Source organism: Schistocerca gregaria, chromosome 2, assembly GCF_023897955.1.
Source record: "Schistocerca gregaria isolate iqSchGreg1 chromosome 2, iqSchGreg1.2, whole genome shotgun sequence".
Classification (NCBI taxonomy): domain Eukaryota; kingdom Metazoa; phylum Arthropoda; class Insecta; order Orthoptera; family Acrididae; genus Schistocerca; species Schistocerca gregaria.
The window spans coordinates 925,740,804-925,765,908 of NC_064921.1; the positions used below are offsets into that span (position 1 = coordinate 925,740,804).

General features: G+C 44.1%; 1 protein-coding gene across 1 annotated transcript in view; it reads right to left on the reverse strand.

Annotated features, from left to right (window-relative positions):
* Positions 1-859: 859 nt before the first annotated feature.
* Positions 860-25,105, reverse strand: part of LOC126335354 (monocarboxylate transporter 12-like) — a 576,599-nt gene continuing 552,353 nt past the window's right edge. The window contains exons 8-9 of the mRNA XM_049998541.1: positions 17,159-17,365; positions 860-1,330 (exon numbers count right to left, since the gene is read on the reverse strand). Coding sequence (XP_049854498.1) covers positions 945-1,330; positions 17,159-17,365 — 593 coding nt within the window. The 3' untranslated portion in view covers positions 860-944. The remainder of the gene's footprint in view (positions 1,331-17,158; positions 17,366-25,105) is intronic.

The following is a 25,105-nucleotide window of genomic DNA, read 5'->3' on the forward strand; positions in this document are numbered from 1 at the left end:
ATGAAAATCCGATAAAGCATCGCAAAGATGTATTGGGCAGTGTCTCTAGTATGACTCTAGGTAGAATTATGTCGCTCTTTTCATTCCTGAGCTCTTAGTGATCGCGTAAATATGTTATAGAAAATAGTGACTCTCGCCAAGTACGAGGGCCTGGTGAGAATTTTCCCCTGAAACTATGCAACCAACATTACATAACTGTCGTGCGGTTTCCTCTTCAAGACAATTCTCAGCCTCATTCTGCAGGGGCAATGAAGATGTTTCTGCACCGTTTCAATTGGAAATGTTTGGTTATCCACAATACAGCCCGTAATTGTCTCCCACTGAGTTTCATCTCTGTTCAGATGAACCGTTGGCTATGAAGACAACATTTTGGCACAGACAACGAGCTTTAGGCCAGCGTAGATAATTGGCGGAAAGCACTGGCGGCTGCCTTCTATGATGAGGGTATTGGAAAGTTGGTACAACGCTACGACGAATGTCTGAGTCAGAACGGCGACCACGTAGAGAAGTAGCTGAAAGGTATAACTAACTGTTACAAATGAAACATTTCTGATTTTTACTGACATTTTAATTTCGCGATTTCTGGAAAGCCCTCGTAATATAAAATCAGCAATGAAAGGTTGATGATATACAGTCCAATAATGTGAGCAATGAAAGAGATATCTTTAAATATTTTAAATGGTTATTGTCGCTGTATAATAGTGCCACATTATAGTCAAAGGCTTATGGCTTCCCAGTGAGTGACGAGTGCTAGAGAACGTAGACAGAGAACGTTCTAGTGTAACAGCTGCAACGGTTTTCGTCTCTATACGAAGAAATAAATAAGCAGTCTTTTCCGCGTGAGTGGTGACAAAATGTGGTGGAGATGTGGCACAGAGTGGGGGTGATCGATGGAAGGCGTCGACGAGTGTCGTCGTGACGCGGGGACAGGGGGCGCGGCGCGGTCAGACGCAGGTGGTGATCTGCTCGACGACGGTGAAGGCGGCGGCGGCGGCGGCGGGCGGCGGCGGCCGGCCCAGGCTCTCGGGCTCGCTGCGACACGACCGCACGGGCCGCCACAGGATGTCGTCCGGGGGCGGCAGGTCCAGCGGCGTGCCGAACGACATGCTCTTGGTGAGCAGCGGGTGGGGGCGGACGCCGGGGGCGCCCGGGAGCGGCACGGGGGCGGCGGCGGCCAGCGGGCCGTCCGGCAGCGCACCGCAGCCGCCGGGCACGGAGTCCCAGCCGCGCCGCGACCCGCCGCCCACCACGAACAGCAGCGCCGCGCCGGCCAGCGTGGCCGCCATCGAGAAGTAGTAGCCCGCCTGCGGGTGGTTCTGGTTGATGTAGCCTGCAACACCACAACCAGCGCCTGACTTAAATTCTACGTCTACATCTACGAGGAATACCCAGGAAGTAATGCATCGCAATTTTTTTCTATCAGCTCAAAACAGTGCTACGAATGCGAAACGTTAGTATGTACCAGGTGATCAAAAAGTCAGTATAAATTTGAAAACTGAATAAATCACGGAATAATGTACGTAGAGAGGTACAAATTGACACACATGCTTGGAATGGCATGGGGTTTTATTAGAACCGAATAAATACAAAAGTTCAAAGTATGTCCGACAGATGGCGCTTCATCTGATCAGAATAACAATAATTAGCATAACAAAGTAAGAGAAAACAAAGATGATGTTCATCACAGGAAATGCTCCAGATATCCGTCATCATTCAAAAATGGTTCTGCGCACTATGGGACTTAACTTCTGAGGTCACCAGTCCCCTAGAACTTAGAACTACTTACACCTAACTAACCTAAGGACTTCACACACATCCATGTCCGAGGCAGGATTCGAACCTGCGACCGTAGCCGACGCGCGCGGTTCCAGACTGAAGCGCCTACAACCGCTCGGTCACTCCGGCCGGCCCGCCATCGTTACTCAACAATAGCTGTAGTCGAGGAATAATGTTGTGAACAGCACTGTAAAGCATGTCCGGAGCTATGGTGAGGCATTGGCGTCGGATGTTGTCTTTCAGCACCCCTAGAGATGTCGGTCGATCACGATACACTTGCGACTCCAGGTAACCCCAAAGCCAGTAATCTTACGGACTTAGGTCTGGGAACCTGGGAGGCAAAGCATGACGAAAGTGGCGGCTGAGCACACGATCATCACCAAACGACGCGCGCAGGAGATCTTTCACGCGTCTAGCAAATATGGGGTGCAGCGCCATCCTGCATAAACATCGTACGTTCCAGCAGCTGTTTTCAGCCAGGCTGGGGATAATGCGATACTGTAACATATCGGCGTACCTCTCACCCGTCACGGTAGCAGTTGAAAAACCAGAATCACGCATTTCCTCGATGAAAAAAGGCCTGATAAAGGTAGATGTAGTAAATTCAACACATACCGTGACTTTCTCGTCGTGCAATGGAGTTTTCACGACAGTTCTAGGATTTTCGGTAACCCAAATTCTGCAGTTGTGGGCGTTGACAGACTCCCGGAGCGTGAAATGAGCTTCGCCGGTAAACAACAAGTTACTCAACCAATCGTCATCTTCCACCATCTTTTGAAACGCCCACACCGCAAATGCCCTCCGCTTCACTAAATGGTAACAGTTCATGATGCCGATGGATTTTGAACGGATAGCATCGGAGGGTACGCCTCAGTGCCAACCAAACAGTAGTGTATGGAATGCAAGAGCGACGTGCGACTGCACGAGCGCTGACTTCCTGAACTGTCTCAGCAGCAATACGCCTTGTGCTCGGTCGGCCACTACGGGGTCTATCGTCCAAACATCCTGTGTGTTCAAACTTCGAAATAATTCTCGCCACAGCTGCATTTGTCAACGGACCTTTACTCGTTCGAGTCCCCTTCCTATGGCGATAGGATCGTAAAGCTGAACTAGCACATTCCCCATTCTGATAATACAGCTTCACTAACAGCGCCTTTTCAGGCAACGTCAACATGCTGCGACTGCTGGCGCATCTGATTCTCTCTCTCATTACAGCTCCTTTTATACACTATTGTCATGCACAGTCACTAACGTTTTAGTGTTCAGTGCCATCTGTCGGACATTTTGTGATCTTTGTTTTTTTTTTTTTGGTTCTAATAAAACCACATCTCATTCCAAGCATGTGTGCCAATTTTAATCTCTCTACATACATTATTCCGTGGCTTATTAAGTTTTCAAATTTATACTGACTTTTTGATCACCCGGTATAATTTGAAGCATCCTGAGTGTGCGCGCTAAGTTTCCGTCACTTCGGACAGATAGAGTAGCTGAAGGACAGTTTCAAAATGGCGTCTGTAAGTGATGTACGTTATAAGGAACATCCCATCATCGAATTTCTCACTGCAGAGAAAGAAGCTGAGCATAATATTCACAAACGCTTGTGCAAATCCTATGGAGCACCTGCTGTCGCCAGCCGCTGTGACCGTGCGGTTCTGGCGCTGCAGTTCGGAACCGCGTGGCTGCTACGGTCGCAGGTTGGAATCCTGCCTCGCACATGGGTGTGTGTGATGTCCTTATGTTAGCTCGGTTTAAGTAGTTCTACGTTCTAGGGGATTTATGACCTATGATGTTGAGTCCCATAGCTGTCGACAGAGGTACAGTTAGTCGCTGGGCACGGAGGGTGACGTCATCAGAGGGCATTTCGATGGAGCTCCACGATTTGCTGCGGTGGGGGAGACCATCCAAGGCTTCAACACCTGAAGTGTTGCTCATGTCATTCGCGATAACAGACGCATTACGACTCGGCAGTTGGCACTGCAATCAGCAAAGGAAGTGTTGATGCAAATCCGGGTTGGACAGTGTTACCCAGTGCATCCTACAGCCATGACCTAGCCCTCTCGCACTTCCACTTGTTCAGACCTTTTAAAGGATGCGATTCGTAGAAGACGTTTTTAGGATGGTGAGGAGGTGATTCACACAGGAAAGCCCTGGCTGCGCCACCAGGACAAGGATTGGTACCGACAGGGCACACACACCCTTATGTCGCCCTGGAGGAAGGCCATAGAACAGAGTGGAGATTACGTGGAAAAATAGGGTGTGTAGATGAAACACCGTTGTTTCGTGCGTGTAATTCTCATTTTGTTCAATAAAGAATTATTGAATAAAAATGAAGTGCATTGCTTTCTGGGCAACCCTAGAATACTCTGCAAACCGCCTTGAGATGCATGGGAGAGGGTATATCCCATTGTACTAGCTGTTATGGTTTCTCCTCGTTTCATTCACATATGAAGAGCCGGTAGGAGAAATGAAGGAAATAAAAGAAAGTTTCAAGAGTGGGATTTAAATTCAAGAATATTACTGATAAGATTCGACGCTGATATTGCTGTCCTCGGTGAAAGTGAAGAAGAATTAGAATCTCGGTTGAATGTAAAGAACAGTCTAATGAGTACAAAATATGGCCTGAGACTAAATCGAAAAATTCGAAGTAATGAGAAGTAGCAAAAAAGGGAATATCGATAAACTTACAATCAGAAATGGTGAGCACGAAGCACATACGCACGAAGCAAAATACGTAAGCAGCAAAACACCATGGTGGACGGAGTAGGGGAGGGGGGACATAAAAATCAGATTAGCAGTGGCTAATCTCCTGGCCAGGAGAAGCGTACGAGTATCAAACGTCGGCCTTAATCTTAGGAATAAATTTTTGAGATCATACTTTTGAAACACGTTGCAGTATCATACTGAAACAAGACTGTGGGAAAACCAGAATAGAAAAGAATCGAAACATATGAAATGTGGTGCTACAGATGAATGTTGAAAATTAGTTTTACTGATTACGTAAGGAGTGAGGAGATTCTGTGCAGAATCGGAGAGGAAAGAAATATATGGAAAATACTGAAAGGAGGAGGGATAGGTTGATAACACATCTGAGAAGACATCAGGCAATGGCTTCCGTGATGCTAGAGGGAGGTGTGGAGGGTGAACTGTAGAGGAAGAGAGAGGTTGGAATTCACCCACCAAATATTTTAGGACGACCATTAGAAGTGCTACCGAAAACGTTGGCTCTACAGAGGTATTCGTCAGGTATCGTATCAAACCAGTTGGAAGACTGGTGACTTGAAAAGAATGACGTCCCTACGGTTGCTGAAAGCTAAGTGTACAGAAATGTTTGACATCGGCTGCTTTGCCAAACCGTTATTTCAACACAAACCTTTGCCTGTATTTCGCCAGAGCTACAAACAGCAGGCATGCCTCCGCTTCCGCAGTTTTAGCACTCTTCCCGGACGGTTCAGTCACAGACATTTCGCAGCAAGGAACGGAAATGATTCATACACACTCATATCTCAAATATTTGTGAATTGGATTAGAAATTTTCACGTCAAAATATATTTGCTGTAAACAGTACTCCACAGCTTCAACCTATTTAAAGAATAGTATAACAATACCACTACAAGCCGCAGCAACGTATATTTATTTACGGGCAAACAGTTGTGCTCAAGCGTCCATCTTCGTCACAGATACGGGAATATCAGCTTCAAGAAGGTTTCCTAGGCATCAGGTACATATATAGAAACTACAACTGACAGTAAATATGTACTTCATATCAGGGAATCTTTCACTAAACCGACGTAATGGTATGCTTCACTTGAGAGTAGTTGCTTGACACGGTGGTCCTCAACTAAACACACATCGCAACAGCTTTTGGTGCTGTCGTTACACCGTACTTGGTGAATTATGTAGTAGTACTTGGGATTTTAGAGTGTAACAAGTAGTTTTAACATGCTCATTAAGAGATAATGCCAAGTTATTTTACACAATAAGCCAAATACTAAAGATAGAAACTGTAAACATACCCTGAGATATCGTAGCTCATGGGTCCTTAATACCAAAACTATAGTCATCCAGTATGAGAATGAGAGCACTTACCGAGTTAGAAACAATTTTGCACCTTGTTTTTTGACTTTTTGCTTGGTCTGTGGGTGAATAATCTGAAACTAATAAAAACAAGAAATTCTGAGCTTTGTGTCTTGAACCATAAGGGTAAGTGTTTAACATGCTTGGAGGAGAGTATTTACAGTAGCTTATTTGAAACTTATCAGGCGTTTGAAATTGTTTTATGTATGGAAGATCGAATCTTTAAGGAACTGAGTTTTGGGAGGGGGGGGGGGGGGTGAAGATAGTACATCAATGACCGTACTTTACAGGGAAGAATGCCATAAAATTTTTGTGCAAATCAAACAAAAACACTTTCTAAGAATGTAGTAATGTATGGGCTCAAGCAGCCAGAAGGAAAGAAGCGAGAACAATCGCTTCCATAAAAATGACTGCTACGAATGTTATTTACTTCCCCCAAGCAGAAAGACGTGCTAGTTTGTAGACTTATGTGCATTTTGTGAATTATGGGATATATTAGAGGCGATTGGACAGCGTCGCGGAAAATAAATTCCACGTTGTAGCACAGCTTTATAATTAAATAACAAGAGAAGCCCACAATTAGAATTGGATAATATGTCAAAATCAGCATTTACCTCATTCGCACTATGTTTGCTTCATGTATTTCACGTGACACAGTTCATTGGTGTGGGTTCAGTTACATCAGACTGCAAGAATTCTGGTCGTTCTTTTTCGCTTTTCACTGAATTGTTACAAACTGTTACTGATATCAATAGAAATATGTTTCGCAGCAGTTTTCTTAAGATACATGAACCCTATTATCTCTACTGCGCTTTTAACGTTTTGTACAAGAGAAATATCTTCACCGTTATCTTCAGCAAGGCCAAATGTATGTTCTTTGAAGATGGCATTGAATTATCAGTTGAAGATGAGATGGCAATCAGTAGCAGATTGACGAATTGAAAAAAAAAAGGTGCAAACATCATGGCAGAAGGACCAATATTAAAAAGACAAAATAAGGAAGATAATTGTGAAAATTTTGAGGTAGATGGAAGTAAAAAGACAATTTTCAGTATTTAGAGTAATTAGATACATGAGACGTGACGAAGAAGTGAAAACAATGATAGCAATAGCAAAGAAAATTTTGATAGGTAAAAGAAATTGTTCTGTGGGGTCTTGATTAAAAAAGGACGAGAGGTTTAGCGAATGTCGTTCTCCATAAGGCTGAAATATGAATACTGCGAAAACCCTTAGAAGTCTTCAAACTGTGATAAGATACAAGTCAGCTAGAAACACACAACAAACCATTTTGAAGTTCCAAACGCTTGAACAGCGATAGAAGGACGGACAGTATGAAAATAAAATACCAGAGGAATTGAGATGTGACGGTATAATAAAGTATTCCTTAGATCAGTGAATGGACAGTAGGTAAAAAAAACACGAGACACGAGAGAATACCAGCTAACAGATGGAATCAAGACAGATGCATCACTCTTAAAAAGGAAGAGTATAATAATGGCGGAGGGGAGGAAAGAATGGAAGACACCAAGCTTCCGAAGAAAGACCTTCCCGGATGCCAGAATACTTGATGACGTCTAACAGAACATTGCCTCCGAAAGGAAAGCGACTAGTATTGAGCACCCGACTGGCTCACAGCTTTATTCTGTCAAAAAATGTCATATCACCGTCTTTAGCTGCTGATACAAATAGTTTATTTATACAATCAGTTTCAGTCGTCTGACCATAAGAGCTACGGGACACCGCCTCACCAAAATGTATTCTGTCAGGCACTTCACAACAGCAAATACTGCTGAAGAGTGCATATTTCAACATCGGGGTAACCGAGATGAAACGGTTTAAATTTACGCCAGATATTCAGCCATAGAATTCAAAATGTATAAAGCTGTTTAGCAATACTAATTTATCAGATATTGAAAGGGGGGATGGTCCATTTTGTAATTAAGAAACAGAAAGGCCCATTTTATTATGAATTAGGAAGCAAATCACCGGCTGCTTCAGGGCAGCATCAACGAACTCACATCAGAACACATTCTGAAGTAGGATAAAGAATAACAGGAAACGTATATTTAATTAAAACGATTTCGACTGCTTTAATAAAGACTTCATTCTCAGAAATGATGAGAGCTGTAACACTAGCATGTGCTACACATCTACATTCATTTTCATGTTTCTCAGATATTTGTTCAGCTTAACGAGGGCAGCGACGTTTTCAGTCATTCGTCATTCAGTTCGAAAATGCTGAGAATGTGCTCATTTGAATGTCGGCTAACTCTTGTGTTAGCTACGAAGTAACTTCTGATTTGTGGGTTCAAGGGTCGGTTTGTTTAACTAAACCACATCAGATCATAGTCATACGGCGTTCAGTATACATTACTTACTCCCGCTTGGAATAATTAACATTACCTAGATTACACACACTTTGTACCAAGCAGAAGACATCAACAACGATTTTCTAAGATTGCGCAAGTGGACAACTATTGAGCGAATTTCCTACAATTCACGGCCGGCAGAATATTGCTAAAATAAAGGAAAACACTTTCGTAACACAACAAATAACTGAACTGAGGGGTGGGGAGCCGGAGAAAGCGACAATAAAAACCAGGCGAGATATGGTGACAGAAATACGCGTACATTGAAAAATAAAAGTAATAAACAAAACACACAATTCCCTACACTGTAATGATTAGTGAAAAGGTATTAATAAAGAGACCTATGAAGATTAGAATACGGAAAATTGTTCAGGACCCTTCAGTATAGTAAGAACATCAGAGTAAGGTAGAACGATGTGACTAACATCAATCTGGAATAAGATACAACGATATGAAAAACGTAAATCCAGTCGAAAGATTGAAGACCAAAGAAATAAAATTTTGCGATCGTCTAGGTAGTTGTTATACCAACACCACAAGCTGCAAAATTTTTGAATAAAACCAAAGATAAGTTAAAATGCAGTATCAACGTCAGTACTGAGTAAAGTAGTCATATATCCTCGGATTAAAAAGTATTTGGAATGGAAAAGGTGCCAGTGGTAATAAACCACCAGATTGTTACGAACAGTGGTCCACGTTCAATATCTCTTTAGAGCTCATGATCAACGATGTTATCGTAAATCGTGAAAATCTGTGTAGGTATGTTATGTGATACACAAACACTCCCTTGCTTGTTGTTATTTCTCAGTGGAACAGGAACCTTAAGCAGTTCCAAAACAACAAGATGCTTCTAATGGAGGAGAGTGGCGCAGCGTTTCGGAATGTGAAACAACATTAACACTGATCTCAGAACCAAGACAGATTTAATGGAGCTACTGCACCACTAGTCCTGCCGAATGTAATGGCAGTTAGGCCCTCAAAGACCTCTAGATTCCGTGACAACTATATACACTCTCTCTCGTCTTTTACAGTAATAGTGTCTTCAAAAGAGTATGCGCTTATTCCAAGTTTTGTACCATAGCATCATCTTCTCACGTATGATCATCTCTCCAACAAACACAGGCCGCTGACGGAAACACGATATCTGCGTCGAGTCGTGCGATGGTGTGTGTGTGTGTGTGTGTGTGTGTGTGTGTGTGTGTGTGTGTGGATTTGAGGCGCTCAACTGCAGAGTTACCGGCGTCGTTGCTAAAATAATCTGTGACGAATGCAGTCGACACAATTGCAATAACACTGTCCCACTTTCACTCACGTTTATCTACTTAGCAACTCTCTGTCACGAAGAATGTAGAACTGCCATATTTATCTATGTTAAAATGCGCTATTAAAATTATAACTGCAGTATAAACTCAAAAAAGTGACAAGGGGGCCCCTTGTCATCTTTACTGTTTAACTGCATTTTCACAAAAAAGTAAAATAAAGCAAATTAAGGCTCTGGAAACTGTGGCTAAAAATGTTCAGTACTTTTAGAAAATCTGCAGAAGCAGTTACTCCATTCATTTGGCAACAAACAGTGAAGTGAATTGGTCTCAAAAGTTCCACTGAAAAAGACAATTTGACCTATATAAAAAATTGCAACGAAATACATAGTGGTAAGACCGGAATGTTTATATGCACGTGACAGTCTGATGCTGAACTATAAATTGGACGGAATAGAGGTACTAGAAAGGTGGATTAGTAGTAAAATAATGGGTGGAATACAAACTACATCTGACTTTAAGTTATACGTAACGACGAGATCTACAGAAATATATAGACGGTACCGAAAGGAATGATAAAGCGAAGATTAACTTCTTTAGGCACCTCCAGCGAATGAATAACAAGGGTAACGAAACAAGTTTGCTGTACTGTGTACCTGGAAAATAAATCTATAATAGCGTAGATTAGATGGTTCAGATGGCTCTAAGCACTATGTGACTGAACATCTGAGCTCATCAGTCCCCTAGACTTAGAACTACATAAACTTAACTAACTTATGGACATTACACACAACCATGCCCGAGGCAGGATTCGAACCTGCGACCATAGCAGCCGCGTGGTACAGGACTGAAGCGCCTAGAACCGCTTGACCACCGCGGCCGGGAGCGTGGATTACATAAACGAGAAAAGAATTAAGCAAAAACAACATCGAAGACTAGCAAATAACACAAAAGAACGTTTTTAAGTATAAAATTATCAAGTTAGAAGGCTTTCAAGACAAAGGAAACAAGAAATGTGGAGCAACGTGGGTAGACAAAATGAAAAGACCAAATCAGGAGAAGAACAAGGACTGCTGGAAAAATACGAATGAAGAAATAGGAAGAGATGCTAAAGTTATTACGTGATTCTACTCGGCCGATAACAAAGATAAATAGAAAGCTCAGAAAAGTGTAGATGGCTGATCACTAAAATAACATATTAGAACCTTCTTCCTTATAATATTATCCCAATTTTCTCACGGTGTTTAACCGAACATGACAACACTGTCAAATAGGAAACACTTTCCCGAAGCCCTTTTAATACACAGGGTATTCAGAAACAGGCTGAAAACCTCGTGAGGGTGCTTTAGGGTAGATTCTGCTGAGATATAACGGTTAAGAAAAATTTCAATACATTGCTCTGGTTCCAAGTTCATTAGCATTGACGTTAGCTAACTAATCAAGCCCTTGCGCGTGCAAATTCATGTGGCCAGCCACATAAAATAATGTCAATTGGTCTCGTAGCGTAGATGATAGTGCACGAGAGTGCTCAGCCTTTGGCTCGGTATTGATCCTTACCACCATCCCATTTCCAGTATTTGTATAGTTCTCTTGTTCCATTTTAGGAAACCAAAAGAAGAACGGGTTTGACAACACAGTCTCTGGAAGGCCTTTTGAATTTGCGTGTGCAGCGGCCTAATGGGCTAATTTCAAAGCCGCTTAGCACGGGAATGGTGGGGCAAATCGATTTTTTTTTTTGTTAAGGATTATTTCTCAGCACAACCCGTCCTGAGGCACCCTTACATTCATACTGTTTCTGACCGCCTTCCATAAGGGTCAGACAAAAGAAAACGAGACAGACGGAAAAAAGTAAATAAGTTCATAACTAAAAAGTAAACGCTGGTACTGTTAATACATTTATCCCACTGTGAGAAAAGACGGTCAGTGCCTTCATGGAGCCGGCTGGCGTCGCCGAGAGGTTCTAGGCGCTTCAGTCTGGAACCGCGCGATCTCTACGGTCGCAGGTTGGAATCCTGCCTCGGGCATGGATGTTTGTGATGTCGTTAGGTTAGTTAGGTTTAAGTAGTTCCAGGGGACTGATGACCTCAGGTGTTAAGTCCCGTAGTCCTCAGAGCAATTTGAATCATTTTTTGCTATCATGGAAAAATATTTGCGCTTGCCTACGGAACCAGGATTGAATCCAGGCGAGCAGTTCTTCATGTGGGCCCACCCACACGTTGCCAAACTTGTTGCTACTACGCTGCAAAAGTTCCGCTGAGAAACGCTTTCACATCCTCCACACGGTCCCGATCTGTCCCATTGCGATTCCATAATACAGTGTACTTACTTTTTCCATCTCTCTCGTTTTCATTTGACTGCTCCTAATAATTTCTTCCGAGTGAGGTGGCACAGTGGTTAGCATACTGCCTCGCATTCGGGAGAACGACGGTTCAATTCCGCGTCTGGCCATCCTGATTAAGGTTTTCCGTGATTTCACTACATCGCTCCAGGCAAATGCTTGGATTGTTCCTTTGAAAGGGCACGGCAGACTTCCTTCCCTGTCCTTCCCTAATCCAATGAGACCGATGACCTCGCTGTCTGGTGTCTTCCCTCAAACAACCCAACCAACTTTTCTCACGAACCAGTTTGGGATACTTAGGTCATCGTCAGTGACATGTGAATCCCGCAACTACACGTAAAGTGACGGCCAACTTACGCAGATAAATAACGAAGAAGAAGCAGATAATGATATACGAGGTGAGTCACTAACTATTGCCACCAAGAATAACTTCGATAGTATGGTAGGAGATGAAAAGTTTGTGGGACAAAAGTTGCGTTGGACAACGGGGGCCACAATATGACGTTAATGCTTTGTTGCTAGGTGGCGTCGCTTCAGAGATAAGAAGGTCAACCTCGTTTTTGATGGGATGTTATAGTTTGGTACTTATTTTCTGATAGCGGCCATCGTGAAGAATCCAGTAATGTACAGCAGTAAGGTCTTTGAATGTCAACGAAGGTCACAAAGTTGGCATGAACGTCCATTTACAAAAGTTGTTCCAAGTGACGACCATTGGTATCAATGCAGTGCTGCAATCTTCTTATCAGGGATCGAGTGGTATTCCTTATCACCTCGGCACTTATCTAAGCACATGCTCTGACAATCCTCTCTCACATATCTTCAGGAGTAGTCGGAAGGTCTTTATAAATAATATCTTTTACGAGTCCCCACAAGAAAAAATAAAGAGGTGTCAGGTCTGTCGAACGAGCCGGCCACGGTACATCTCCTCCTCGGCGTCCAATCCAACTATACGGGAATTGTCTCTGCAACTCATTTCTAGCCATCAGTGAAAGATGTGCCGGACACCCATCGTGTTGACACCACATTCTGTTCCTTGTTCCTAAAGGTATTTCTTCCAATAACAGATTTAATGTTTCTTGCAGGTATGTGGTGTACTTATTACCACTAAGATTTCCTTCGATGAAATAGGTGCTTAAGTTCTGTCCTCCAGAATCCCGACCGTATTTTCTGTGACCACGGTTTTTGGTGTGCAACTTGCCGCAGCGAACATGAATTTTCAGTTTCCCAATAATGGATGTTATGCAAATTAACATTTCCATGGTTCGTGAATGTAGCCTCGTCAGTTAATAAGAATCACATTAATAAATGTGTCATCCCTCTGAATCTGTAGTTGAGCCCTTCGGCTGAATGCAGTGCAACGCAGACAATCCGTACCAGTGAATTCTTGGTGGAGACTGATGTGGTAAGGATGATATTAATGGCGATGCAGAATACGAGCAACACTATTCTGGCTAACGCCAGATTCCCTTGCGATTTGACGTAGACTAACACAAGAATCTCGAACCACAGTGGCAATAGTATCAATTTCGTTTTTCCTGTTTAGCAACTTCCCTGTGCTGGTTCTGTTTCCGATGCATTAAAGATCCAGTTGTTCTCTATTTATCATACACATATTTAAATGTACGACTTGTAGGGTGATTACGTTGAGGATATCTTTCAGCGTATAAGTCTCTAGCTACCACTGAATTTCGTTGGTATTCTCCGTAAATGAGAAGCATATCGACTTGTTCGTCGAAGGAATACATCATTCACATTCGCTTGATTCGACGATACTAGTCTTATCGTTCCTTTTACTGTTGTACTGCAAAACCGTGGAATGGTGTTTACATGTCATTGGCACGTTAGATGGATACGCCGTATTCGGCGAATATTTACTATTTGCACGATATACGAGAGAGAATTGTCAGAGCACGTGTTTCGAAAAGTGCCGAAGTGATAAGGAATACCACTCAATCCAGGCAACAGTCTGGAACCGCGCTACCGCTACGGTTGCAGGTTCGAATCCTGCCTCGGGCATGGGTGTGTGTGATGTCCTTACGTTAGTTAGGTTCTAGGGGACTGATGACCTCAGAAGTTAAGTCCCATAGTGCTCAGAGCCATTTGAACAATCCAGGCTAAGAAGATTGCAGCATTGCTATGAGACCAACGGTCATCACTTCGAACACCTTCTGTAAATGGACTTTCATGCGACTTTTTGACCTACGTTGACGATCAAAGATCTTACAATTATACATAATTGGATTCGTCTCGATAGCCGCTATCAGAAAATAAGTACCAAACTATAGAATCCCATTTAAAAACAGAGTAGAACTTCATATCTCTGACGTGGCTCCACCTAGCACCAAAAGACTAACGTCCTATTATGGCCCCCGCCCCGTTGTCACATGCGACATTTGTCCCAGAAACTTTTCAGCTACTATCATACTTTCGGAGTTTTTCTAGGTGGCAATGGTTAGGAGTCACCCTGCATATACTGAGGTTACAAAAGTCATGCAGATGTACACATGGCGATTGTAACGTGTACACAAATTACGAAAAATCATTGTATTGGAGGAGCTTTCATTTGTACTCAGGTGGTTTATGTGACGTTATTATGGCCGCATGACGAAAATTAACAGACTTTCAACGTGGTACAGTAATTAGAGCTAGACACACAGGGCATTCCATTTCAAAATTCGTTAGGAATCCAATATTCCAAGACCCACAATGGCAAGAGTGTGCCGAGAATATTAAACTTCAGGCATGCTTCTCACCACGGATAACGCAGTTGTCGATGGCCTTCACTTGACGACTGAGAGCAATGGTGTTTGCATACAGCTTCCAGTGCTGCCAGACAAGTAAAAAAGCATGAAGTAGACGCATGAATCAATATGGGACGTACGACAAACGTATCCCTTAGGACAGTGCGGCGGAATCTGGCGGTAATGGGCTTTGGCAGCAGATGACCGACTCGAGTGCCTTTGCTAACAGCACATCATCACCTACAGCGCCTCTGCTGTGCTTGTGGTCATGTCGGCTGGAGCCTAGACGACTGGAATACTGTGGCCTGGTCAGCTGAGTCCGGTCTCCAGTTAGGAGGAGTTGATGGTAATGTTGGAGTGTGGCACAGACCCCACGAAGCCATGGACCGAAGTTGTCAACATGGCACTGTGCAACGTGCTGTGATTACATGGAAAGGGCTGAGTTCTCTGATCCAACTGAACCGATCGTTGACTGGAAATGGTACGTTCGGCTATTTCGAGACCACTTGTAGCTATGCGTGGACTTCATGTGTAGAAACAACGATGCGCCATGTCACCAGGCCACAGTTGTTCACGACTGGTTTGAAGAACATTCTGGACAATTCGTGCGAATGTTTTGGCCACCCAGATATCCCGTCGTCAATCCTATCGATCATTTATGAGACATAATCAAGAGGTCACTTCGAAGAAAAAATCCTCTACTGGCAGCTCTTTCGCAATATGAACGGCTATAGTGGCAGCATGGCACAAAATTACTGCAGGGTACTTGTTAAGTCCATGCCACGTGGAGTTGCTGCACTACACCGGGCAAAACGAGGCCCGACACGAATGCTACGAGGTATGATATGACTTTTGTCACCTCAGTGTAGGGTGTTTACAAAGGAATATATTATTGTAATGTTACGCAGATATCGTTACAGTTAACAAACACAGAATTTGTTTTACTTAAGAAACTACAGAAATAAAACTAAACAAGAATATTTGTTGTAATCGAAGATATGTATACGAGGCGTGTTTTTTAAGCAAGGTCCGTTTGAACATAAGTACACAACGAAAGGTTATTTCAAAAAAGTACATTTATTTTCAGAAAGTACATACTTCACTCTATTTTTTGACATAGTTGCTAACTTTGTTCGAACACTTATCATACCTCACAATCAATTTTAAAATACTCTATTCATAAAAACTGGCCGCCTGCTCCGAAAACCAGGAGTCCAGTGCCGTTTTCACGTCGTCTTCATCACTGTAACAGTTGCCACTGAGGTGTTGTTGAGTTGGAGGAACAGATGGTAATCGCTCGGCGCAAGATCAGCACTATAGGGTGGGTAGTCTAAAGCTTCCCAGCCAAAACTGTCCAATAAATCGAAGGTCTGACCTGCAGTGTGAGGTCTTGCATTGTCATGGAGAAGGCCAATTCCCTTTGTCAGCATGCCATGTCTTTCATTTTGAATCGCTCTGCGTAGCTTTCTCAGATTTTGGCAGTATGCATCTGCTTTGACAGTGGTTCCTTATTGCATGAAGTCGACCAACAAAACACCATGCCTATCCCAAAACAATGACGCCATGATTTTGCGCTGGGACAGAGTCTGTTTGCCCTTCACCTTTACAGGCGGGCGTGATATGCGAAACGCATGTTTCGTTCAAAAATGGTTCAACTGGCTCTGAGCACTATATGATTTAACTTCTGAGGTCATCATTCCCCTAGATCATAGAACTACTTAAACCTATCTAACCTAAGGACTTCACACAGATCCATGTCCGAGGCAGGATTCGAACCTGCGACCGTAGCGGTCTCGCGGTTGCAGACTGTAGTGCCTAGAACCACTCGGCCACTCTGGCCGGCCTCATGTTTCGTCTCCGGTTACGATCTTACTCAAGAAGCCGTCACTTTCTTCATGATAACAAGAAGCCGTCACCTTCTTCATGATAACAATTACCTCAGCATACACTAATATCTTTGATTTTAGTGGTCCTCTGTTAGGAGTTTCAGAACCCAACTGGAGCACAGTTTCCTGAAGTTGTGGTGTTACGAAACAATGTTGTAAAGAACTGATCTCGACACGTCAGGAAATTCGTTTGAGAGACCTGTTATTGTGAAGCGCTTGTTCTCACGAATCCTCGCTTCAACTGAAGCCACCAAATCGTCTGTAATCAAAGATGGGCGACCAGATCGGTCCTCAACATAGATATTGTCATGGTTATCTTCGAATTCTCGTACCCACTTACGCACTTCGCTTACATTCGTAACAGCGTCACCGTACACTTCGCAAATCTGTCGCTGAATTTCTGCAGCAGACAGATTACGTTCTGACAAAAACCGTATCACTGAGCGAACCTCACACGCAGCGGGCGACTCGAGAATCTTAAACATTTTGAAAGCACAGAACAGAACCATACAGGTTTGCCACAGAGCTGAAACTGAGCACAGTTGTTCCCGAGGCATGCCGGTACACGACGCACGCTCTCGTTGCAGTATGCGCGCGAATTGCTAGTATCTCCAACAAAACGGACTTTACGTAAAAAACACGAATCGTACTTATTGTACTACAAAGACATCGATATGTTTTACAAAAAAGAAAAAAAGTGAACGGCCGTTTTTACCGGTGACGGGCACGCCGACCAGCAGCGGCACCGCCTCGGCGCCCTGCACGAAGCCCCAGGCGCGCGCAAAGTAGCGGGAGCGCACGCACTCCATGGCGAACACCTTGAACGAGTAGACGAAGCCGCCCAGGCAGACGCCGTACAGCCACACGATCAGCACGTAGCCGTGGTAGCCCTCCACTGAGCCCAGCGCCAGCAGCGACACGCCTGCAAACATTGGAATCGCTCATCTGTTGGTACAAACATAAAAAATACTTTAACTACACTCCTGGAAATTGAAATAAGAACACCGTGAATTCATTGTCCCAGGAAGGGTAAACTTTATTGACACATTCCTGGGGTCACATACATCACATGATCACATTGACAGAACCACAGGCACATAGACACAGGCAACAGAGCATGCACAATGTCGGCACTAGTACAGTGTATATCCACCTTTCGCAGCAATGCAGGCTGCTATTCTCCCATGGAGACGATCGTAGAGATGCTGGATGTAGTCCTGTGGAACGGCTTGCCATGCCATTTCCACCTGGCGCCTCAGTTGGACCAGCGTTCGTGCTAGACGTGCAGACCGCGTCAGAGGACGCTTCATCCAGTCCCAAACATGCTCAATGGGGGACAGATCCGGAGATCTTGCTGGCCAGGGTAGTTGACTTACACCTTCTAGAGCACGTTGGGTGGCACGGGATACATGCGGACGTGCATTGTCCTGTGGGAACAGCAAGTTCCCTTGACGGTCTAGGACTGGTAGAACGATGGGTTCGATGACGGTTTGGATGAACCATGCACTATTCAGTGTCCCCTCGACAATCACCAGAGGTGTACGGCCGGTGTAGGAGATCGCTCCTCACACCATGATGCCGGGTGTTGGCCCTGTGTGCCTCGGTCGTATGCAGTCCTGATTGTGGCGCTCACCTGCACGGCGCCAAACACGCATACGACCATCATTGGCACCAAGGCAGAAGCGACTCTCTGAAGACGACACGTCTCCATTCGTCCCTCTATTTACGCCTGTCGCGACACCACTGGAGGCGGGCTGCACGATGTTGGGGCGTGAGCGGAAGACGGCCTAACGGTGTGCGGGACCGTAGCCCAGCTTCATGGAGACGGTTGGGAATGGTCCTCACCGATACCCCAGGAGCAATAGTGTCCCTAATTTGCTGGGTAGTGGCGGTGAGGTCCCCTACGGCACTGCGTAGCATCCTACGGTCTTGGCGTGCATCCGTGCGTCGCTGCGGTCCGGTCCTAGGTCGACAGGCACGTGCACCTTCCGCCGACCACTGGCGACAACATCGATGTACTGTGGAGACCTCACGCCCCACGTGTTGAGCAATTCGGCGGCACGTCCACCCGGCCTCCCGCATGCCCACTATACGCCCTCGCTCAAAGTCCGTCAACTGCACATACGGTTCACGTCCACGCTGTCGCGGCATGCTACTAGTGTTAAAGACTGCGTTGGAGCTCCGTATGCCACGGCAAACTGGCTGACACTGACGGCGGCGGTGCACAAATGCTGCGCAGCTAGCGCCATTCGACGGCCAACACCGCGGTTCCTGGTGTGTCGGCTGTGCCGTCCGTGTGATCATTGCTTGTACAGCCCTCTCGCAGTGTCCGGAGCAAGTATGGTGGATCTGACACACCAGTGTCAATGTGTTCTTTTTTTCCATTTCCAGGCGTGTATAAAGTCTAGCAATAAAAACCGACTATTTCACTGCAATTTCAGGTTACTCTAATTGGAAACGAAAACTATCATCTGATCCTAGTATCAGCCTGCAGTACGTTTGCTTTACGAAAACATAGTCATACACTTTTGCTCTATAAAAGTCACTTTCTTAACTTAGTTATAGTGCTGTGATGTATATCATAATACCTAGTTCGCAGATTACGTGAACCAATCGCGTCTTATATTCAGCTGATACGTAGTGTTCACCAGGAGGTGTCGTCAAGGGACCCTCTGCTTCCCACAACTCTAGTAGGCTATTCGCGAAAGTGACACCGTTCTCATGTTTCCCGTTTGCAGCCGAAATTTATGGGAAACAGTGATCTGGTGTGGTTCGGTATGAGCTCTTCTTTTATTTGCATCCATACGTGCTGTCACATATTGCACATTATTATTTAGAGTTTTAATACATTAAAATAATTGTATACTACATTTATGTGCAATGTACATCTGTTACCAGCAACGTATATAGTATACCGTGTTAATATTGTGAAATGCAGCATAAAATTTCATTTTTTGTCGCACATGCCTTAAAATCTTCGTGTGAAGTATTTTCCGTTCATGCAACTAACTGAAGGCAGTTTGTTTATTGTCATACGCATTTCGCTTCTTTTATCTGAGAAGCGTCTTCAGTGGCCTGTAATACATGTTTTTCTATACATACAATAAACGTATTATGTTGTAGTTACAATACGTTAATATGTTACCTTTTGTCGTGCTTTTCTCTTGACTTTTAAGTTAGAATCAACGTTTGGAGCACAAATTTCGTGATGTAAATTATCGTTGGATGTGACTTACGGTTTCCAGCGCTGTTAGCGCATATGAGCGGTCCTGGAGACGTGTTCATTAGTCTCCACGCTCCAGTTGGCCGATTTCCTGAATTCTTTCACTAATATTTGATTCAACACATCGCATACATTACTTGCACTTCATATTTTGTGTTGTGTTTTCGGTGTGTAATGTTGTCTACTGTCACTATTTGTTTATCATTCGTCTTTTGTTTGTGTTGTGTGTGTGTGTGTGTGTGTGTGTGTGTGTGTGTGTGTGTGTGTGTATGTGTGTGTGTGTGTGTGTAAGAGAGAGAGAGAGAGACAGAGAGAGAGAGAGAGAGAGAGAGAGAGAGAGAGAGAGAGAGAGAGAGAGATAGAGAGAGAGAGAGACAGAGGACAGAGAGAGAGAGGGAGAGAGAGAGAGAAAGGGGTAGAGAGGAAGATTCATTAATTATCTATTCTCGTTATATTTCAGATCCATGTTGGTTATTATTTTAGTGGCTAACATGATCAGACAGTTGTTTATATGTTTGGTCACTGAATACCGTCTTTGTCATTGCAGTTGCTCTTTGCATGTTAAGGTTTTCTTGTAATATCAGAAGTCTTTTGATGTCATTATTCACTCTAATAACTGTCATGTCATGTTCCATGCCGTATGGTTCGTGTCCATGTTTTATCAGGTATTTCGTGAAGGTAGACTTGCTCTTTTCATATTTCTAACTTCTTATCTGTTCATTGCATCTAGTTTTGAAGTTCCTACCTGTCATCCCCACATATACTGCTTTACATTCTGAGCACTCTAAGTGGTATGTACCTGCTCCTTGGTATTTTCTAGTTTGTCTGTTGTGACACACACACACACACACACACACACACACACACACACACAGATACACACACACACGAGAGCGCGCGAGCGCGCGCGCGCGCGCGCGCACACACGCACTAACCAAACGAAAATATCAAACCACACACACACCAGAAATAAAAGACAAATGTTATGGATACAGTAACACTTGCCAACACTACATACTGAAAGCACAACACAAATTATAAAGTACAAGTAATATACACTCCTGGAAATTGAAATAAGAACACCGTGAATTCATTGTCCCAGGAAGGGGAAACTTTATTGACACATTCCTGGGGTCAGATACATCACATGATCACACTGACGGAACCACAGGCACATAGACACAGGCAACAGAGCATGCACAATGTCGGCACTAGTACAGTGTATATCCACCTTTCGCAGCAATGCAGGCTGTTATTCTCCAATGGAGACGATCGTAGAGATGCTGGACGACTTGCCATGCCATTTCTACCTGGCGCCTCAGTTGGACCAGCGTTCGTGCTGGACGTGCAGACCGCGTGAGACGACGCTTCATCCAGTCCCAAACATGCTCAATGGGGGACAGATCCGGAGATCTTGCTGGCCAGGGTAGTTGACCTACACCTTGTAGAGCACGTTGGGTGCACGGGATACATGCGGACGTGCATTGTCCTGTTGGAACAGCAAGTTCCCTTGCCGGTCTAGGACTGGTAGAACGATGGGTTCAATCTCGGTTTGGATGTACCGTGCACTATTCAGTGTCCCCTCGACGATCACCAGAGGTGTACGGCCAGTGTAGGAGATCGCTACCCACACCATGATGCCGGGTATTGGCCCTGTGTGCCTCTGTCATATGCAGTCCTGATTGTGGCGCTCACCTGCACGGCGCCAAACACGCATACGACCATCATTGGCACCAAGGCAGAAGCGACTCTCATCGCTGAAGACGACACGTCTCCATTCGTCCCTCTATTCACGCCTGTCGCGACACCACTGGAGGCGGGCTGCACGATGTTGGGGCGTGAGCGGAAGACGGCCTAACGGTGTGCGGGACCGTAGCCCAGCTTCATGGAGACGGTTGCGAATGGTCCTCACCGATACCCCAGGAGCAACAGTGTCCCTAATTTGCTGGGAAGTGGCGGTGCGGTCCCCTACGGCACTGCGTAGCATCCTACGGTCTTGGCGTGCATCCGTGCGTCGCTGCGGTCCGGTCCCAGGTCGACGGGCACGTGCACCTTCCGCCGACCACTGGCGACAACATCGATGTACTGTCGAGACCTCACGCCCCACGTGTTGAGCAATTCGGCGTTACGTCCACCCGGCCTCCCGCATGCCCACTATACGCCCTCGCTCAAAGTATGTCAACTGCACATACGGTTCACGTCCACGCTGTCGCGGCATGCTACCAGTGTTAAAGACTGCGATGGAGCTCCGTATGCCACGGCAAACTGGCTGACACTGACGGCGGCGGTGCACAAATGCTGCGCAGCTAGCGCCATTCGACGGCCAACACCGCGGTTCCTGGTGTGTCCGCTGTGCCGTGCGTGTGATCATTGCTTTTACAGCCCTCTCGCAGTGTCCGGAGCAAGTATGGTGGGTCTGACACACCGGTGTCAATGTGTTCTTTTTTCCATTTCCAGGAGTGTATTTGCGACGTGTTGAATCAAATGTGGGTCAAAGGACGCCAGAAATCGGTCAACTGGAACATGGAGACTAGTGAACACACATTTGGCTGGAATAATTTCACGTCACGAAATTTGTACAACAAAAGCTGATTCTGACCTAAAAACCAACATAAAATGCGACAAAATATAGCATAGTAACATATTGTAAATACCACATAATACGTTTATTGTATGTACAAAAAAAACATGTATTACAGCTCACTGACGATCCTTCACAAAACAAGATGCGAAATGCATATGGCAATAAACAAAGTGGCTTCCATTAGTTACATGGACGGAACATACTTCCACGAATTTTGATTGAACTAAGGGGTGACGGAAAAACAGAAAAATTACGATTTCTTAATCTGTTTCTCCTGCCACCAAGTGAAGCACAAAGGCAACATCTACCAGTTTAAATATTTAAACATAGCTGCTCCTCTTGGATAGCATCGAAATCTTTCCCAGGTATGATAGATGCTATTCGTCCTATCCTAGAGGTGCCGTGACGTTATCCCAATTGTACTGCCTGTGGAGCCCGTTGTCTTCTTGTGGCTGATTCTTGTCTCGCCAAGTACAGTTCCAGAAGACCTTTTTAGCTAATCTCTTTTGTATCTCATATAATTCTCTGCCTCTGGCTCTGTTATAGACACTGATGGTTCAAAATAGTTTACAATGGATGACGACAAGTGCACGAGTACCTGCCAGCCCACAAAAACAAACACCACTTACCCTTCTGTTTATGTTCCACAATTAGGTGAGTTACGTATGTATCGTGTCCATTTACAAAATGAGCCACCCCTCTTGATGAGTAAATATCGCTCATTAAAAACATCTCCTGAACATTAGTAAATATTTCATACAGTCGCTTCCCACAAGTACTGCTCACCGTTTTGTTAACAAATTATTCATTATTTACCACTTACTGTCCGCATATTCTCCTACAGCGGTTTTTCTTTTCTATCACGCTCGTTATCTTAGCCAATCCATTAGACAGATTCGAAGAATAATAACTGCAACTGTAGGTACCAAACGGTATTCTCCAGTTAATCAGATCGTCACTCTTCTTCTTACCTGGACGAATGATGTTCTCAATGTGCGGGCCCATATCCTTGCTCCATATATCATTATGTTTGGCAAAATATATGGTGACCTAAGAGAAATTGTCAATATTCAGGGATATGACCGGAACGGTTATCCGGAACAAAAACGTCCTGTAAACATGAACTCTAAACTGTGTAGCTTCATAGATATGACCACTTCATCTTCGATACTGTTAAACAAATCTCTTCTATAGCAAGCTCTTTGCATTCCATATATTTGGAGGCGGTAATATGGTCCAAAATAAGAAAAAAATTGTCGACTTAACATTGACTCCAAAACGTATGCCTCAAGAGTTACGAGCACTTGGGCCGTAGAAGATATGAACGTCACAGTAGCGAAGATGAAAAAGTGCTTATAGCTGTTGAGGTATGCATTTTCACGTTTACTAGACGTTTTGCTTAGAACGATATTTCTTGTTACATCCAGGAACATCGAACATTCCTCCTGGGACATCCTGTATATGCATAACATAATCTTACGAGATGCAACGGCAGTCTATATTTTGCGCTATATTGATAATATTTTGCATAACGACTGTTGCTTTTTTCGTGGCTGTTTTGCAAGAGCAAGAATTTGTCTTTCTTCAAGAGTGATCCGTAGATCTTACTGGTAACTGCTCTACGAGTTTACTGTCTATTTTAGGGTTTCTTGTGAGTCATTAAAGTCCTTTTAACGATGTGTGAACTGTTTTGGCTTAGCTGATTGTATTTTATTTAACTGACATTATTGATATAAAATATACTGTGAAATGAACTTCATATAAACTGGCTGCTCTTCAAGAACAGTTATAGTGTGAATTATAGTTTACTGGAATGAAATATCGAAGCTTCAGAATTTACAACGAAACATAACTAATTAAAGCGCGTATTCTACGGCGAAAAAAGAACGCTTGTAAGATACCAGATCCGGCAATCAAGCTGTATGGTAGGTGATCAAACACTTCCCATCAAAAACTCTGTAAGAGAGTTTTCATTGCCCCTGCTCTGTGAGGACGAGAATTGTCTCGAAGAAGGTAATACACAACAGTTACGTTGTATGGGCTGCTAGGCTGTATGAAATCAGACAAATCTCTCAGCAGGCACTCATACTCGGCGGGAGACAGTATTTTGTAGACACATTTACGTGCACACTGAGCCCTCAGAACTGTTAAGAGGTACCTGACACAACAGAGAGGGGTACAAGAGACACTGGCCAACACAACTGTGAAAATCTTCATCAGATTTTCACTGTCGTTTCAATGTGGCGACCGATCGGACCTTAACAAACGCAGAGCCCACAGTGCGAAGAAAACGAGCATTCATATTCGCTGGATGTTGAAGGCAAAGGAAGTGGAGGGAAGAGATAAACACTTCTGATCAACGTCTTTCGAAATCCTGTACGAGAACAGTCATGTTATTTAACACAAAAAGTAGTAACTAATATGAGTATGTAATACGTCAACCTCACATAAGTGTACTTTCAATATTATTTTAACAGTTCTCTCGTACTGATATTCTGCAACTATATGTACGCCGTAAAATGAAAATTAATACACCTAAGTAACTGAAGAATAATTATGAAATGAAGTTCATGATTTTCTGTTTGCTATTTAATCATGCCAACCACCTTGAAGAACTAACTACCCCTGCAAATTTTCTTCACTTTAACAGTGCCAACTATAAAAACAAAAGAAAATAAAGCACAACCAACGAAGATAATAACTAAACAACGCCAGTTTACCTCTTTGATGACAGACGAATTCATTTCATTAATTTACACTACATTTGTGAACCGATACATAAACATGTTCCAAGCAAAGAAATTCTGACACCACATACAGATTAGAGACCGTGGACATTGACACACTGAACAAAG